Source organism: Colobus angolensis, unplaced genomic scaffold (assembly GCF_000951035.1).
Source record: "Colobus angolensis palliatus isolate OR3802 unplaced genomic scaffold, Cang.pa_1.0 Scaffold27, whole genome shotgun sequence".
Taxonomy (NCBI): Eukaryota; Metazoa; Chordata; class Mammalia; order Primates; family Cercopithecidae; genus Colobus; species Colobus angolensis.
In genome coordinates, this window is record NW_012115932.1 from 12,387,045 (window position 1) to 12,406,730 (window position 19,686).

At 40.3% G+C, this 19,686-nt stretch overlaps 1 protein-coding gene across 1 annotated transcript in view; it reads left to right on the plus strand.

Annotated features, from left to right (window-relative positions):
- The first annotated feature begins 892 nt into the window (after window positions 1-892).
- The window catches only part of RARS (arginyl-tRNA synthetase), a 36,298-nt gene continuing 17,504 nt past the window's right edge, over window positions 893-19,686 (plus strand). Inside the window, exons 1-9 of the mRNA XM_011947746.1 lie at window positions 893-991; window positions 2,752-2,886; window positions 7,428-7,616; window positions 8,656-8,764; window positions 9,292-9,392; window positions 10,350-10,471; window positions 12,279-12,399; window positions 16,546-16,675; window positions 17,995-18,099. Coding sequence (XP_011803136.1) covers window positions 947-991; window positions 2,752-2,886; window positions 7,428-7,616; window positions 8,656-8,764; window positions 9,292-9,392; window positions 10,350-10,471; window positions 12,279-12,399; window positions 16,546-16,675; window positions 17,995-18,099 — 1,057 coding nt within the window. The 5' untranslated portion in view covers window positions 893-946. The remainder of the gene's footprint in view (window positions 992-2,751; window positions 2,887-7,427; window positions 7,617-8,655; window positions 8,765-9,291; window positions 9,393-10,349; window positions 10,472-12,278; window positions 12,400-16,545; window positions 16,676-17,994; window positions 18,100-19,686) is intronic.

A 19,686-nucleotide genomic window follows, 5' to 3' on the forward strand; every position in this document is an offset into this window, starting at 1 on the left:
TGCAGCCTTAAATTCTTGGGTTCAAGTGATCCTCCCACCTCAGCCTGGCATATATCAGGGACTACAGGCACATGCCACCATGCCCGGCTATTTTTCCATTTTTTTGTAGAGACGGGGTCTTAGCTGTTCCCAGAATAAGAATAAATCCTAAATGTTCACACCACACACACAGACATGCACACACACACACATGCAAATGATAACTGTATGAGATAAAGGTTATGTTAATTATTTTGATTGTGGCAATCATTTCAGAATGTATACATATATCAAAACATTATGTTGTACATCATTATGATATGCAATCTTTATTCGTCAATTATACCTCAATAAAACTGGAAAAATAAATAAGGTTTTAACTTAAATGTCACTTGCTTAGAGATGTCTTCTCTGACCCAAGTCACTATATCACATTGCCTTCCTAGCCATTAAAACTACCTGAGATTTCTTGCCTTTTTTGGTCTATTTTATCTCTCCATTCTAAAATGTTATCTGCCATGAGAGGGGAGATCTTGTCTGTTTTGTTTTCTCTCTGCCCCCAGAGCCTAGAATAGTGTCTGGCATTTTAAAGTACACAATAAATGCTTGTTGAACAAATGAATGGATTTGGTAGTTTTGTGCCCATTTCACAGAGGGGCAAAGTGAGGCCTTTGCGAGCCAGAAGCTCTAGGTCAGTGCCTGTCCTAGTCTATCCAAGCACAGTGCAGCTCTGGTTCGTCTCTGCTCAATTCCTCTCCCCTCGCCCAAACGTCCCTCAGCTGCAGCCTAGCTCCCGGACGACATCCTCGCGGGTTCTCCCCGCAGTGCCTCCTGGATCCCGCCAGGAGGCAGCAGATGCGCCAGCACCCAGTCCAACGGGACAGCGGACCGGAGGGGGTTTCCGCTTCCGGGAGAGATTGACCGTTTCCGCTTCCGTCCACTTGGCGAGTGAGACGCTGACGGGAGGATGGATGGACTGGTTTCTGAGTGCTCCGCCCGGCTGCTGCAGCAGGTTTGGACGCAAGAGACCGGTGGGAAAGCCTGAAAGAGATGGAGCAGGCTCTGGCTTCTGCCCAAGCGGCTTCGGGGGCGGGACAGCTAGACGAGGACCATCTTGGTCCTCTCAGAGTGGGGCGGCAGGGGCCCTGTGGGAGCAGGAAGGATTGGGAGAGGAAGCACCCATCATTCCAAAGCCCGTGAGACTGTGATTTTCAGCGTAATGGAAGGTCCCCACGCTCTCCCAGGCTTCCCCCAAGCCAGCGTCTTCGGTGGGCTGGAGTCTGGCATGTTCAGAACAATTACCTCCCCACAATCCACCTCTTCTGCATACACACGTGCTTTCTCAGGGGATGCGGGGAGATAGACAAGGCGGGAGGGAATACATTCAAAGCTCTGGGTCTTGGTTTGCAGCTCAGCCACAGTTCTTTCCGGGTTACTGAGCGAGAGGATTCCTAGTAAGCCCATGGGATGATTTACTATCAGACCAACGGAGTTTGCTCTGTGCCCTCAACATTGGTCGGGAAGGAGCAGCCACACCATATAAAAGTGAAAGCGGGACAATACCATTACCTTTTATGCCCAGATGGGGAAGGATGGTAGGAAGATAGTTCACAGCACTGTATCCTGTTACAACTTTATACTTAATCAGCAGTCACAGAGTACAAGTTAGTCGAGTAAATTGGCAAGCTCTTCACATTCCTGAGCAATGTATTTATCGGTATGAAGTTATAAGGACTGCCTCACTGGGTTGTGATAATCATGAAGGTAATTTCTGAAAAGTGTTAAGCTCAGCTCCTGGAACATACTGTATGCTCATTTATGACAATTTGGTTTTGGCTGTAGCTATCTCCCAGTAAGTAATCTGAAATTGCAGGTGAGGAATCTTCCCCTGAGTTTTGCAGTTAAGTTGGAAGCTTTCTTTCTTTCTGAATTGACATGTCTTTAGTTTTAGGTATTAAAGTACAAAGCCTGATCTGGTCTAGTCTAGGACCTGACACACTGGAAATAGGAAGAAATGGGCAAATTGTTTAGTCCGAGAAAGGGTGAAAGGCAGACCCTTGAGCTATTTTGAATGTGACAAAAGACATCTGGTTTTTTAAGAGTCCAAAGTGATAAGATTTGGGAATAAAAGCAGGTTGGTCACCTGAAACTTAACTAAGTACTCTTGCTAAGTCAGAGTGTCTTATCGAGCCAAAGAAAAAAACTAAGGATATGAGGCATCCCATTACATGCTTATTCCTATTCTGGTCTCCCAGCACACATGTGTGTGTGCTTAATATTTTCTTTTTCTTTTCCTTTCTTTTTTTTTTTTTTTTTGGAAACAAGAGTCTTGCTCTTAAGCAGGCTGGAATGCAGTGGCATGATCTTGGCTCACTGCAACCTCCACCTCCAGGATTCAGGCAATTGTCCTGCCTCAGCCTCCGAAGTAGCTGGGATTACAGACATGCGCCACCATGCCTAGCTAATTTTTGTATTTTTAGCAGAGACAGCTTTTCGCTATGTTGGCCACGCTGGTCTTGAACTCTTGACCTCAAGTGATCCGCCTGCCTAGGCCTCCCAAAATGCTGGGATTACAGGCGTGAGGCACCATGCCTGGCTAGTATTTTCTTATTAAGGATAATATGCTAATGTCAGCAAAAGTCTCAGAGGAGAAAAAAACACAGCTCATCAAAGGGAACATTAATGATTCCCATGGTCTATGCCATGCCTTGCTAGAGAGGGGAAATGTGGAAGTAAGTTTATGGACTGAAAAAAGTGCTTTTTTTTCCATAGGAAGAAGAGATTAAATCTCTGACTGCTGAAATTGACCGGTTGAAAAACTGTGGCTGTTTAGGAGCTTCTCCAAATTTGGAGCAGTTACAAGAAGAAAATTTAAAATTAAAGTATCGACTGAATATTCTTCAAAAGGTGAGTACTTTGGGTTCCAGTTTTATCCTCCAGTTTGAATTATTATACCTTTTTTAAAGCCTTTGTTACCAAAGATTCTGGAAGTATATCCTATGGAATTTGGAAAAAGAAGTATAGAAACCCTATTCTTTTCCCTGCATTAGACAACTTAGGACTGAGGTAGTTGGTGCAAATAGTGAGAAGTTGGTGTTGTCCTGTCTTTCAGGACTCTTTGAAACATTTCATCCTGCTAACTATTTGGCTAACTTAAAGTAGGATTTAGGTAGGGTGAGGCATTTCTTTTTAGAAATTTATTTATTATTTTTTGAGACAGGGTGTCTGTCACTCAGGCCAGAGTGTGGTGGCATGAGCTCAGTGCAGCCTCAACCTTCAGGCTTAAGCAGTCATCCCACCGCAGCTTCCTAAGTGGCTGGGACTATAGGTGTGTGCCACCACATCCAGCTAATTTTTTTTTTTTTTTTTTTTTAATAGAGATGGGGTCTTGCTGTGTTGACCACCCTGGCCTCAGAATTCCTGGCCTCAAGCAACCCTCCCTGTCTTGGCCTCCAGAAGTGTTGGAATTACAAGTATGACCCACTGCACCCAGCAAGATTGAGGCGTTTCTTTCAACCGTTTATGCCCATGCCTTTTTTAAAAAAACATATTTGATTTTTAAATCATTGCCTCTATCATAAAGGAAATATTTGAAAATACACCTACATATTTTCTCTGCCCTAAGTTGGTTATTTTACGGTTTTATTTTTGTATCTTACATAATCATTTGGGTTTTTTTCCACCTGGTATTTCAAAACTTTTTTTTTTCCCGTGAAGCTTGTGCTATATTTATTTAATGGTCTCATAATTTAACAGTGTTTATCAATTTTGTTTTAAAAAATTGAACTTGCGGCTGGGTGCAGTGGCTCACTCCTGTAATCCCAGCACTTTGGGAGGCTGAGGCAGGCGGTTCACAAGGTCAGGATATCGAGACCATCCTGGCTAACATGGCGAAACCCCGTCTCTACTAAAAATTGCAAAAAATTAGCCGGGCGTGGTGGTGGGCACCTGTAGTCCCCGCTACTTGGGAGGCTGAAGCAGGAGAATGGTGTGAACCCAGAAGGCGGAGCTGAGATGATGCCACTGCACTTCAGCCTGGGCAACAGAGCAAGACTCCATCTCAAAAAAAAAAAGAACTTGCTGCAGTTTTTTGGTCTGCCTGTAATATTTGGTGATGACATATCCCAGAGTGTTGACCTCATTCCTGTAACAATTCTCCCGTGTGTATATATTACTCTCAGACAAACTGTGCTGGCATTACATCCTTTTCCCAAAGCTGATTGATTCCATTTACTCACCTTAGACTCTATCTGCCCCACTCCCATGACGTCTCTCATATTACTTATTTTTATTTTTTTATTTTTTTGAGACAGAGTCTCGCTCTTGTTGCCCAGGCTGGAGTACAATGGCACGATCTCGGCTCACCGCAACCTCTGCCTCCCGGGTTCAAGTGATTCTCCTGCCTCAGCCTCCTGAGTAGCTGGGACTACAGGCATGCACCACCACACCTGGTTAATTTTGTATTTTTAGTAGTGACAGGGTTTCTCCATGTTGGTCAGGCTGGTCTCGAACTCCCGACCTCAGGTGATCTGCCCGTCTTGGCTTCCCAAAGTGCTGGGATTGCAGGCGTGAGCCACCACGCCCAGCATCCGTATTACCTATATGTGGTCTGCTAGGCTGGAGTCTCATACTACCTATATGTAATCTGCTGTGCTTGTCTTTGAGTCTTCTAAAATCACAAAATTCCTTTTCCATAGAATCTTCCCAAAAGAAATTCACCTTTCTCGTTATGTCATTTATTCTGCACTTATATATGCTTAATTCTATTATATTTATTTTAATTCAAAAGTATTATTAAATGTCTAATATATGCTAGAGACTATAAGGGAAAAGATACAAAAGGAAGTACAGTATTTTCTGGAACTCCTCACCTCAAGTAATCCTCCCACCTCAGCCTCCCAAGTAGCTGGGATAGAAGGACAGCATATTCTAGGCCGGGCGCGGTGGCTCAAGCCTGTAATCCCAGCACTTTGGGAGGCCGAGACGGGCGGATCACGAGGTCAGGAGATCGAGATCATCCTGGCTAACACGGTGAAACCCCATCTCTACTAAAAACTACAAAAAACTAGCTGGGCGACGTGGGGGCGCCTGTAGTCCCAGCTACTCGGGAGGCTGAGGCAGGAGGCAGGAGAATGGCGTGAACCCAGGAGGCGGAGCTTGCAGTGAGCTGAGATCCGGCCACAGCACTCCAGCCTGGGTGACAGAGCGAGACTCCATCTCAAAAAAAAAAAAAAAAAAAAAAGAAGGACAGCATATTCTACTACACATTTTTCTGTAATGCAGATTAGCTCTTATATAGATAGGCGAATGCTCTTAGTGTATTGTGGAAGGCATATTGGTTTTTGACAAATACTTTGCCCTACTGAATGAGCAACTGAACACAAGGTACACAGCAGAACTAAAAACCACAGAGTAATAAAGTACTGTGTGTGATGGCCATTCACCCTGTCATCTCGCCCTGGTTCACTTTGGCCACATGCTCTGACTTAAAAGCATCACATATGACACTGGTAGAGACAACTTGTTGAATTGATTATAATCAGATAGTAATTTGCATAGTGCCAAAACTAAGCACAGATTTTGTGTGTGTAGGTACACACATATACATATGTACATAGTGGTACTCCTATCCTTTAAAAATAAAAAATTGAGGCCAGGCATGGTGGCTCACACCTGCAATCCCAGCTCTTTGGGAGGCCGAGGCAGGTGGATCACCTGAAGTCAGGAGTTCGAGACCAGCCCGGCCAACATGGCAAAACCCTGTCTCTACTAAAAATACAAAAATTAGCCAGGGATGGTGGCATGGGCCTATAATTCCAGCTGCTTGAGAGGCTGAGGCATGAGAATCACTTAAACCCAGGAGGCACACTTTCATGACTTGAGCCAAAATCGTGCCACTGTACTCCAGCCTGAGCAACAGAGCAAGACCCAGTCTCAAAAAAAAAAAAATACATAAAAATACACAAATTTGACATTTATTATAGCAGGTTTTGGGTCTTAGATCATAATCTAGGCCAAGTGTAGTGGCTCACGCCTGTAATCCCAATGCTTTGGGAGGCCAAGGCAGGAGGATCTCTTGAACCCAGGAGTTCAAGGTTATAGTGAGGTGTCATGCCACTGCACTTCAGCCTCAGCAGAGTGCACAGTGAGATCTTGTCTCTTACCCCCAACAAAGAAGAAAAAAGGATCATATCCAAGTAAGTTTGGTATTTGCTGTTGGAAATCTTTAGATTGGTAAAAACATACCTTCCTTAAATATGTTACCACAGAGAGGAGTCAATTATTGATTAGCTACAAACTTGAAATCAAGTTTTTTAGTGAATTGAAGACTATAATTTCTTCATATGATAGAGAGGGATGATGAGGGGAGCATAAAACTTGGATTCCATTCCGATAGACCTAAGTTTGAATCTGGCCTTTTCCACTTATTCTGTCTTGTCTTTGGCAAGTTACTTATCTGTAGCCCACATAGAAACAGTGATAATAGTAACAAACTCAATTTTATTATGTAGATGGAATAAGATAATGCATATAAATAAAACATTTGGTTCAAATCTTGATACTCAACATACTCAAATATTAACTTTTGTTACTGTTGTCATTATTTTATACTGTTGACATTTTGATGAATATAAATTTATGATGAGCATAAAATTGTGATGAACATTTTGGTGAACATAAAATTGATGAACATAAAGGCGTATAGGCAATATATTTATCTTCCATTAAAAGCATATGAGTTCATTGACCTTTTTTTTTTTTCTTTTTTTTTTTGCTAAACTGCTGTATGGCAAGTAGTGCTAGGTGCCAGGGAAGAGAGCCATGAATTAAGCACTTTCTGTGCATCCAGCAGTCTAGTGATAGAGACAGATAGTTTTGTGAGGGTATGATAAGTGCAGTAATAGAATTATATGCCATCTTCAGTGACTGTATTCCATGAGAAAACAGGAGGCAGTAGGTCTAATAACAGTAAAACAGAACTACTGGCTTTTCTGGTATATTGATACTACCTACTTTGCTCCCTTTTATTTTATGCCTTGAACAGGTCAACATTTTGATGGACATCATTTATTTTTTTATTTGTTTTTTTGCCCATTGAGTTTTCACTTCCAATATTTGCTGTGAAATTATATTATTTTCTCAGATTTGGAGAAGCTGAGAAAAGGTTTCCGTCAGCCCTTTTAACTCCCTCCTCCCAGTCTCTGTTCTGCCAAAACAAATGCAAAAAGTAAGACCTCAGGGCATTTCCCATGGGTGTGTTAGATGCAGTGGGATGGACTTGTCCTGCTACATGTCTTAGCAAATCCCAGATGTGAGGGCCTCACACTATGAGTACATTTTCTCTTTTGGTTCTTAAGATATTTGAAGGTTTATACTCAGAATACTTGGAGATCTTGTATGATGATGGTGTAGTACATTATTGACATGTTTCCCTTCTTTTTCTACAGAGTCTTCAGGCAGAAAGGAACAAACCAACTAAAAATATGATTAACATTAATAGCCGCCTACAAGAGGTTTTTGGTCATGCAATTAAGGCTGCATATCCAGATTTGGAAAATCCTCCTCTGCTAGTGACACCAAGTCAGCAGCCCAAGTTTGGAGACTATCAGTGTAATAGTGCTATGGGTATTTCTCAGGTGATGTATTGTCATGACTCCTGGTTATTTGGTTTTTTTAAAGTATTATTATCATCATTACCATTTACAGAAATAATACTATTGCAAGTTGTGTCCTTAGTGAAAAGGACATTTGCCACAGTTTGAAAAACTTGAGAAAGATTGGTGGGGTATATGTGTTAACTTTTTTTTAGGTACAATTTTTAAGTTTTGGTTTAATTTTATATGTCTTCTCAATATTGAAGGGCAATCATTGGTACTCTTTCATTTAGGTATTTCCCTCCTGCTATGTCCAGGATTGCTGTCTGTTGTTGATGAGTGTTGGGAGGTGAAAAATTAAAATAAGCCATTTACCAGTTGGCATCCCAATTAAATATTTGATGTAACTGTGATCTTTGAGCCAGGGTTATATATTCATCTTCAAGCAGAGGAGTTTCCCGTTTTAAATAGCTGCATTGTCTGATGTGTTTGTGGTTAACTGCATCTGGCTTGGGTCTTTCTGTTTTCCTTTCTTTGCTGAATTGGAAAGGGTTATTCTGAAGAGTCCAGGTCTTATAGTGTCGTTTATTTCTCAAGTGTGAATATTGCACACCTTCATGACTTGAAAATTAGAAATGTAAATATGCTGGAACCAGGCTTCATAACTGTAGACTTTGTTATGTCATCATTAAAAAGTTTGAGGTGTTGTAATCCCAACTACTAGGGAGGCTGAGGCAGGAGAATTGCTTGAACCCAGGGGCAAGGGTTGCAGTGAACCAAGATCATGCCACTGCACTCCAGCCTGGGTGACAGAGCGAGACTCCGTCTCAAAAAAAAAAAAAAGTTCCAGGTATATGTGTGTAACGTATTTGGAAATAGAGATCATGTAGTTTGGGCACTTTTCTATTCCTCTTGGCACTATTCATACTTTAATCTGTCATTGATAATGTGATTGGACTTCTCTGCTTCTGCCTTTTGATGGTTCTTAATGTAAAATGCATCTCGTGCCTTGTCAGGTGTGCATTTCCGAGTAACTTACTGAAATCTGTTGTGTAATGAATCATTTTATATTGTGTTGTAGATGCTCAAAACCAAGGAACAGAAAGTTAATCCAAGAGAAATTGCTGAAAACATTACCAAACACCTCCCAGACAATGAATGTATTGAAAAAGTTGAAATTGCTGGTCCTGGTATGACATAATGTTATCCTTCTTAATAGTTGTATTGAAGATGAGTCCTTTTTGAAGTTAAAAAAGAACACACATTTTAATTACAGGATTAAAATTTATATACTGAACAAGGTGGCGAAAGCACTGTGGATTGTGATATAGGAAATTGTTAATCTAGACTCAGCTACCGCTTTTAGCTGCCTTACCTTGAATGAGTTACTTTGCCTCTCTGTGATTCAGTTTTTCATCAGCAAAATAGGATAGATAATGGCAGATAAGTCTTCGGCACAAGGGTCTTCTGTTTTCTCTTGAGAGGCTGAAAGGGAAAGGGCCCTGAGTTAAGTAGGAAAGTTTCAGGAGAAGGGTGAAAGCTTGAAGTAGACGGTGAGACAGGAGCTTACAAGACAGCTTAAGTCAAGGCCACAACTGGTATTGGAATCCTGAAGAATTTTGCCAGAGCCAGGTCAGCATCTGGAGCAAATCCTTAGGAGTGAGCGATTATTCAAGATAAGACACTATCTGATATTTTTTTCTCTTCTATCCATTAGGTTTTATTAATGTCCACTTAAGAAAGGATTTTGTATCAGAACAATTGACCAGTCTCCTAGTTAATGGAGTTCAACTACCTGCTGTGGGAGAGAATAAAAAGGTATATGTACAGTCTTCTATTAATATATTAGTATCTTAGAACTGCATGGAACCAAGCATGGTGGTATGTGCCTGTAGTCTTAGATACTAGGGAGACTGAGGGAGGAGGATTGCTTGAGCCCAGAAATTCAAGGCTGAGGTGTGCTACAATTGCACCTGTGAATAGCTACTGCACTTCAGCCTGGGCAATATAGTGAGACTTCATCTCTAAAAAAGAAAAAGAAAAACGAACTGCATGGAAAGTGCTGAAACTGGGAATGGATTTCACTTTTTATATTGAAATTTAATCATTCACATTTGAGATTATGAACATTTATGAAGTAGCTTTTCCCCTGGGTCTAGCATGTTGTGTGATTTTTTTTTTTTTTTTTTCACTGAGTTCCACAAAGCATTTGAGGTAGTCAATTGATACACAGATAACACTGAAGTAGAGTGGATAATATGTATAAATGAGTTTGATTCTTTTTCAGTTAAAAATATATAAGCAGGGCCGGGCACAGTGGCTCACGTCTGTAATCCCAGCACTTTAGGAGGCCGAGGTGGGCGGATCAAAAATACAAAAAATTAGCCAGGTGTGGTGGGCGCCTGTAGTCCCAGCTACTTGGGAGGCTGAGGCAGGAGAATGACGTGAACCTGGGAGGCAGAGCTTGTAGTGAGCCGAGATTGTGCCACTGCACTCCAGCCTGGGTGACAGAGCGAGACTCTGTCTCAAAAAAAAAAAAAAATGTGTGTATATATATATATATATATATACACACACATACACACACAAGCAGATCCTTCATAAAATCAAACATGGTTGAATTACAACCCAAATTAGTGTTTAAGTCTGAGTTTGTTATTAGATGTGTTATTAATGAATGCATTAGAATAAAATGTTTATGCTCCTCTTAAAAAAATCTTTTTCTCTTTATGTTTTTGCCTCTCTTAACAGCCTTTCTCTTCTTGTCTACCCCAGGTTATAGTTGACTTTTCCTCCCCTAATATAGCTAAAGAGATGCATGTAGGCCACCTGAGGTCAACTATCATAGGAGAAAGTATAAGCCGCCTCTTTGAATTTGCTGGGTATGATGTGCTCAGGTATGTGCTCTTGCCTTGCTTACTGTACTCTTTCCTTATTTTCTTGTTTGGAAAATTCTGTAGAACATGAAATGTCTCACTCAAGAAAGAATGTTCAACTAAATCAGTGGTTTGTCAGCTTAGTTCTTTACAATCACCCGGTAAACTTTTAAAATACATCCTGAGCCTCTCCTCTGAACCTTTTTTACTATTTTTTTTTTTTTAGACTCTTAGTGGAACCAAGGATAAAACACATTCATTCATTCTACAAATGCTTCTTGAGGACCTCTTGTATGCAAGGGGTTTATATCCTAGTAGGGAGAGAAGTAGTAAAGGAACAGGGTATTTTGGGCCTTGTAAGCTGTGATAGGCAATTGAGATTTTATTCTAAGTGTCCTGGAAAGCTATTAGAGAGTTTTAGTTTGTGAAGCAGGGTGATCAAATTAAAGATTAGTCTGGGTACTGTGGCTCACACCTGTAATCCCAGCACTTTGGGAGGCCAAGGTGGGAGGATCACTAGAGGCCAGGAGTTCTAGGCCAGCTTGGGCAACATAGCGAGAACCTGTCTCTATTTTTTATATTTTTAAAGAAATAAAAATTTTTTAAATAAGACAAATAAAAGATTACTGTGGTTAGTTACTGTGAAGAAGCTAGGCAAAGAAGGGAGACTATAACAGTAAGTGTTAGGCTGGGCACGGTGGCTCATGTCTGTAATCCCAGCACTTTGGGAGGCAGAGGGGGAATGGATCACGAAGTCAGGAGTTTGAGACCAACCTGGCAACACAGTGAAACCGCGTATCTACTAAAAATACAAAAATTAGCTGGGCGTGTGGCACATACCTGTAATCCTAGCTACTTGGGAAGCTAAGGCAGGAGAATTGTTTGGACCTGGGAAGCAGAGATTGCAGTGAGCTGAGATCGCGCTACTGCACTCCAGCCTGGGCAACAGAGCAAGACTCTGTGTCAAAAAACAAAACAAAAAAACGAAAACAGTAAGTCGAGAGGCTAGCATCATGATCCACTTGAAAGATGATCTGGTGGTTTGGATTAGATAAAAGCAGAGAGGGAGAGAAGTAGGAAGGATCAATGTATATTTTCTTTTTTTTTTTTTTTTTTTGAGACAGTCTCACTCTGTCACCCAGGCTGGAGTGCAGTAGCACAATCTTGGCTCACTGCAAGCTCTGCCTCCCGGGTTCACACCATTCTCCTACCTCATCCTCCTGAGTAGCTGGGACTATAGGCGCCTGCCGCTACGCCCGGCTCATTTTTTGTATTTTTAGTAGAGATGGGGTTTCACCATGTTGGCCAGGCTAGTCTCGAACTCCTAACCTCAAATGATCCGCCTGCCTCTGCCTCCCGTAGTGCTGAGATTACAGGCGTGAGCCACCACGCCCAGCCTCAACATATTTTCAAGAATCCATTGATATTTGGGAACCATTGGTGTAAATTATACTAAGATAATGGTTAAAATGTTAAATTTTCATAAAATTGTGGGAATAACCGACATTGGCCAAGCTGTCATTGTTTCAGTTAGCTACAAAATAAACAGATTATAGTCCACTGACAGAAAACACATTCATTCAGCAAATTCTGGATGCCCGCCATGTGCAGCTTCTATTACTTGAGTATGTAGAGCTGAATGTAACAGACATAGTTTTCATCTCTTATGGAGTTTGCAGACCAGTTGAAGAAACAACCAAGTAAACAGATATTCTTAAATAGTGATGTACTGGCGTGTAAATCTTAGTGGTTTCTAATGGATAGTTCCTCTAATTTAACTTTACCACCTTTATTATTTAAAAAATGATTTTATATTCTCTGGTGTTAGGTTAAATCATGTAGGAGATTGGGGGACCCAGTTTGGCATGCTCATCGCTCACCTGCAAGATAAATTTCCAGATTATCTAACAGTTTCACCTCCTATTGGAGATCTTCAGGCCTTTTATAAGGTTTGATACTGTTTATTTTATATTATTTGTGTGTTTACCATTAATCATAATTATCCATTTTCCTTAGGAAACTTAAAATGGTTTTTAAAGCTACTATGGAGTGAAGTGAAAGTTGCTAACAGCCTGAGTAATGCATGTTTCTGTATAAATGACACTCTCTTGAACTTAATTTTTTTTTTTTTTTTTTTTTGAGACGGAGTCTCGCTCTGTCACCCAGGCTGGAGTGCAGTGGCGCAATCTCGGCTCACTGCAAGCTCTGCCTCCCGGGTTTACGCCATTCTCCTGCCTCAGCCTCCCGAGTAGCTGGGACTACAGGCGCCCGCCGTCTCGCCTGGCTAGTTTTTTGTATTTTTTAGTAGAGACGGGGTTTCACCGTGTAGGCCAGGATGGTCTCGATCTCCTGACCTCGTGATCCACCCGTCTCAGCCTCCCAAAGTGCTGGGATTACAGGCTTGAGCCACCGCGCCCGGCCTGAACTTAATTTTTTTTTAATTTATAAAGAAAAGACGTTTAATTACCTCACAGTTCTGCAGGCTGTACAAGCATGGCGCTAGCATCTGCTCAGTTTCTGGGGAGGACTCAGGGAGCTTTTATTTATGGTGGAAGGCAAAATGGGAACAGATCAATTGATAGACATATAAAATCCGGTCACTTACACTGGCAAGCCTTTTTGTTTAGTTTACTTACCTGAAAAACTGAATTCTTTTTTATTCTGACATTCATTGCATTTGGTTGTGTGCCTTAGAAAGAGCCGTCCCCGGCCGGGCGCGGTGGCTCAAGCCTGTAATCCCAGCACTTTGGGAGGCCGAGACGGGCGGATCACGAGGTCAGGAGATCAAGACCATCCTGGCTAACACGGTGAAACCCCGTCTCTACTAAAAATACAAAAACTAGCCGGGGAGGTGGCGGGCGCCTGTAGTCCCAGCTACTCGGGAGGCTGAGGCAGGAGAATGGCGTGAACCCGGGAGGCGGAGCTTGCAGTGAGCTGAGATCAGGCCACTGCACTCCAGTCCGGTCGACACAGCGAGACTCCGCCTCAAAAAAAAAAAAAAAGAAAGAAAGAGCCGTCTCCTACCCCCCGATTCATTGCATTTGGTTGTGTATGTAGAACCACTACTAGATACCCTACATTTGGTTGTATGCGTGGAAACAGCCATCCCCCACCTGTTAATGTGTCATCTTTGCTTTGTTTATTGGCATATGTTAAAAATCAAATTCTAGGCCAGGTGCGGTGGCTCATGTCCGTAATCCCAGCACTTTGAGAGGCTGAGGCAAGCAGATTGCTTGAGCTCAGGAGATCGAGACCAGCCTGAGCAACAAAGTGAGATCCCATCTCTACAAAAAATACAAAAATAACTAGCCAGGCATGGTGGTTCACACTTGTAGTTCCAGCTACTCGGGAGGCTCACTGGAGGCGGGAGAATCACTGGAGCCCAGGAGATCAAGGCTGCAGTGTGCCCTGATCATGCCACTGTGCTCCAACCTGGGTGACAGAGCAAGACCGTATCTTAAAAAATAAAATTATATTAAAAAATAAAAGTTAAAAAAATGAATTCTACCACATTGATTTAGAGGTTCATTAATCAGAATACATTATAGCACTTAAAATTTTTTGATGTTTAATTTTATGTATTTTGATATTATTAAATGTATGTAAAAACAATTTTAAAGACAAATTTTCGCATCATCCATAATTTTAAAATGCCCGTGATCAACTTTCTTTGACTTATCTATATATCAACATGTATTAATCATTTATGATTTTAACATAGTTTTTATATTATGTTCAATATTGCAAACTTGTGTGTGTTACTTTGTGACTGCATATTTTGTTGGATCAGTGTACCAATGTTTACATTAATCCTTTATTGAATTTTTTTCTATTTTAGAGATGTTTTTATTCAGTAAATAGTTTTGCACACATGGATTTTTTTCCCTTTTTAAAAATTATTTCCTGGCTGGGTTCAGTGGCTCACACCTGTAATCCCAACATTTTGAGAGGCCAAGCTGGGCAAAATGCTTGAGCCTAGGAGTTTGAGGCCAGTCTGGGCAACATGGCAAAACCTCATCTCTACAAAAAATACAAAAGTTAGCCAGGCATATTGGCATACATCTGTAGTCTCAGCTACTTGGGAGGCTAAGGTGGGAGTGAGTATCACTTGAGCCCAGGGAGGTCAAGGCTGCAGTGAGCTGTGATCACACCATTGCACTATACAGCCTGGACAACAGAGCGAGGCCCTGTCTCAAGAAAAATTTATTTCTTCAAAAATTAAAAATAAAAAATGTTTTTAAAAAATTTCCCTATGGGCCAGCTACAGTGGCTCATACCTGTAATCCTAGCACTTTGGGAGGCCAAGGCAGGCAGATCACTTGAGTCCAGGAGTTCAAGACCAGCCTGGACAACGTGGAGAGACTCTGTCTCTACATAAAATACAAAAAAATTAGCCGGGCACACTCCTATAGTTCCAGCTACTTGGGAGGCAGAGGTGGGAGGATCACCCAAGCCTGGCAAGGTTAAGACTGCACTGAGCTGTGAACTTACTGCTGCATTCCAGCCTCAGTGACAGAGTGAGACCCTGTCTTAAAAAAAAAAAAAAAAATTCCTTATGGTAGAAGGATCATAAAGATCATAATTTCCTCTCAAATATTTTGATTAATAAATTTATTTTAATGTGAGATGCATGTTTTCTGTTAGTTTAAATTCTTAGGCATTTTCTTTATGATGGAGAACCTTTCAAGAATAGGATTCCTGTATTAAAAAGCAAACATTTGTGGGGATTTTGCTTTTGTTTGCTTCATTTTACTTTCGGTAAATGTTTTCTGTTGAAAATAAGCTAAATATTTACTCATATGAGACTGGAAAAGTAATGTTATAAACATCTTTTGGAGTTCTGTACTTTGAATATAATGAAGCAGATCTATTTTTTTTTTTTTTTTTTTGAGACGGAGTCTTGCTGTGTCGCCCAGGCTGGAGTGCAGTGGCCGGATCTCAGCTCACTGCAAGCTCCGCCTCCCGGGTTCACGCCATTCTCCTGCCTCAGCCTCCTCAGTAGCTGGGACTACAGGCGCCACCACCTCGCCTGGCTAATTGTTTGTATTTTTGGTAGAGATGGGGTTTCACCATGTTAGCCAGGATGGTCTCAATCTCCTGACCTCGTGATCTGCCCGTCTCAGCCTCCCAAAGTGCTGGGATTACAGGCTTGAGCCACCGCGCCCGGCCGAAGCAGATCTATTAATGCAAGAAATTGTTTGTATAAATAAATTGCTGAAATTTACAAACCACAGTAAAGAAAAGCCATTTCCAATTTTTGATAAAACGTATATATGTATTTGCAAAGAAATATCTAGATTTGTTCACTAAATGTTAACACCAGTTAATTTGAGGTGAGATTAATTATTTTTAAGTAAGTATTGCTTTCAAAATAGAAATAAAACAATGAAAGCAACTTTCTTTTTAGTTAAAAAAAATAGTAAGTTGGCCAGGCACGGTGGCTCACACCTGTAATCCCAGCACTTTGGGAGGCCCAGGTGGGCAGATCATTTGAGGTCAGGAATTCAAGACCAGCCTGGCCAACATGGTGAAATCCTGTCTCTACTAACAATACACAAATTAGCTGAGTGTGATGGCGTGTGCCTATAATCCCAGCTATTTGGGGGCTGAGGCATGAAAATCACTTGAACCTGGGACACGGAGGTTGCAGTGAGCTGAAATCATGCCACTCCAGTCCACTCCATGTGGGAGGCAGAGTGAGACTCTGTCTCAAAAAAAAGAAAAACAGAAAATTCCTTCAGGACCACATCCAAAATGGAGATTGGAATACAGAAAATTTAGTCCTACCGGTTAGCTATTCTATACTAACTCTTCTTGAACACAAAAGTATTAGCTGAAGTAGACTTTTGTGAATTGGAAAAGTGTAAAGAAAACTGTGGTGAGATTTTTGTACTTTTCAAGAGAAATGATTTCAGAGTTCTTTGGCATGTTCATTTGTAACAGTATTGTCAACTATTGCGGGAGAGCACTTGTTCTGATGTTCTGAGTTTGTACTTTCTCACTGTGTTTGTGTAGAAACGTGTAAGTTCTTTTTCTAGAATTAGAGGATTCGATCTTTTTACAAACCTTTCTTTTTAAAATATATATACACACAGGAATCTAAGAAGAGGTTTGATACTGAGGAGGAATTTAAGAAGCGAGCATATCAGTGTGTAGTTCTGCTCCAGGGTAAAAACCCAGATATTACAAAAGCCTGGAAGCTTATCTGTGATGTCTCCCGCCAAGGTGAGTTTCTGGTCTTTGTTCCTTCATCCAGCAAATACTATGTATATCATTTCCTTGAGTCTTCATTTTGATTTGACTCTGAATGATATTTTAACCTTATGAGGACAGGCAAATGGATTTTTTCTTAAATGTATTTCTGAAACAACTAATAAATTTTGAACCTGCCATAAGACAGGCAGGTTCAAATTTTAACTTTCTTAGAAGTCAACAAAAATTAATTAGAAAATAAAGTGGAAAATAAAAAGAAATCTTATTCATAGTAGCAACAAAACCTATAAAACAGGAGCACTTAGGAATGAATTTATTCAGAAATGTATAGGACCAAAATGATGAGAAGTACACACTGAGATGTAATGGAATGTTCGGACAGAGTGCTGTGCCCAGCTCCCTCAGTCTCCACATTTATTTATGGTTTTAAGTCAATTTCAAATTTTCTAACTTGACGTAATAGTTTTAATGGTTTCTTTGAAGAGTAAATGGGTAAAGAACAATCAGTAAATCTGAAAAAGACGATTAATGATGTTTGGCTTGCAGCACTAGGTAATAAAATGTTTTATAATTATAATAATTAATATTATGTCACTGATGTATTGCTACATAGACAGGTAAGTGGTTTAAATCAGGAGAAACCACAAGAAAATTCAGTAAATATGTGATCACTAGATAGGAAGAGTTTTTTTTTTCTTCTCATTTACATTTTTTTAAGAATTAATTTTTAAAAAGTTATACAAGAAGGACATGTTCCTTATATAAAAAAGTAAAGGTAGGCCCGGCACAGTGGCTCACACCTATAATCCTAGCACTCTGGGAGGCCGAGGCGGGTGGATCACCTGAGGTCAGGAGTTCAAGACCAGCCTGGTCAACATGGTGAAACCCCATCTCTACCAAAAATACAAAAATTAGCTGGGTGTGGTGGCACACGCCTGTAGTCTCAGCTACTCAGGGAACTGAGGCAGGAGAATCATTTGAACCCGGGAGACAGAGGTTGCAGTGAGCTGAGATCGCGCCACTGTACTCCAGCTTGGGTGACAGAGCTAGACTCTGTCTCAAAAAATAATAAAAAGAAAGTAAATGTAGACAGGAGAAAAATAAAATTATCTATAGTCCCACGATTGTTAATATTTTGATGTGTATCTTACCATATTCTTTCCCTTTTTTCAAAACAACAGCATGTATATAATGTTCTATATCATACATTTATGCAATTAATTTCCTTTTATATATTTATTAATACATTTATTTCAATATAAGATGCATGTTTCCTGTTTTTAAAAAATTCTTATGCATTTTATTTGGTGGCATTTTATTTTTTTCCTTAGAGTTTAATAAAATCTATGATGCATTGGACGTCTCTTTAATAGAGAGAGGAGAATCCTTCTATCAAGATAGGATGAATGATATTGTAAAGGAATTTGAAGATAGAGGTAGGCACTCTTCTTTTAACTTTTTATTATGGAAATTTTCAAACATAGGCAAAAGTGGATAGAATTTATAGTATTGCCAGCTTCACGTACTCATCATCCAATTTCAACAATTATGGGTACTGACCAACCTTATTGTACCTACACCTTCTTACACTGCTTCCATCATATCATTCCATCTATAATGACTTTGGTATATGTCTCTGAAAGAACAGGCCCTTCTTTCTGCCCTAAAACTACAATATCATTATTGACAAGAAATACATATATATAATTTTTTTTTTTTTTAACAGTCTTGCTATGTTGCCTAGGCTGGTATGGAACTCTTAGCCTCAAGTGATCCACGGCGCCCTCCCAAGTGCTGGGATTATAGGCGTGAACTATCATACCCAGCCAATAATAATTTCTTAATACCATTAAATAGAGTTCAAATTTCCCAAGTTGGTTCATGAATTTTTTTTTTTTTTGAAACAGAGTCTTACTCTGTCGCCCAGGCTAGAGTGCAGTGGAGTGATCTCAGCTGACTGCAACCTCCGCCTCCTGGGTTCAAGCAGTTCTCCTGCCTCAGCCTTCTATGTAGCTGGAATTACATGCGTGCACCACCACACCCAGCCAATTTTTGTGTTTTTAATGGAGACGGGGTTACACCATGTTGGCTGGGCTGGTCTTGAACTCCTAACCTCAGTGATCCACCCGCCTCAGCCTCCCAAAGTGTTGGATTCATGATTTTTTTTTTAAATCATTTTTTCAAAGTCTGCATGTAACATTTGTTTGATATGTATCTAAGTTCTATAAACTGAGGTTTCTCCCTCTTTTTAAATTTATTTTATTGTTGAAGAAACTGGGCCATTTGTCCTGAAGAATTTCCCATATGGAACTGTTTAGCATAATTCCTATGTATGTGTTTCTCTAAAGAGGCTTCATTAGATTCTGATTTAGTGTCTGGTTGTCTTTTGTCATATTAAGATTGATTAGTGAGTTCAAGTATTGTCAGCTGGATCTGTCCAGAAATTTCCCCATCAGACTTCTCTATTGGTTTTATTAGCTATTTATAACCATGACTTTGATCCATCACTTCATTGGAGGTTAGGAAATGGTAGTGTTCTGTCATTCTTTCTCCATTTGTTACTTGGGATTCTCTTATACTGAACTTTGTTACAAATTATTTTGGTTATCCTCAGGTATAATTCATATAAGACAGGTAGGGTAGTAGAAGTGCTTTTTTTTTTTTCTTCTTCATCAATTGCAGAATAACAGGTTTGTTTCTCAGCATCTCAAAGTGAGTTGTTTGATTTTAACCTTATTGGGTGGGCTTTTAATGTGTTTTATATTTTTCAATCAGTTGTCTTTATAATTTTTGTAATGCTCAAATTGTCCCATTTTGGTAAGTAACTTCATATTTTTTGTTGTGGTTTTGTTTTTTTTCAACCCCTTTGGTAGCGGGCCCATTTTGTACATTTCCTGCCTCAGACCTGAAATCAACCATATCTCTATGGAAGCCTGTTTCCTTGAATGGAAGTAATGTTTTAATCACAGTCTAGGGCTTAGGGACCATACTTTTTTAATATTTTCTTTTCTTTTTTTTTTTTT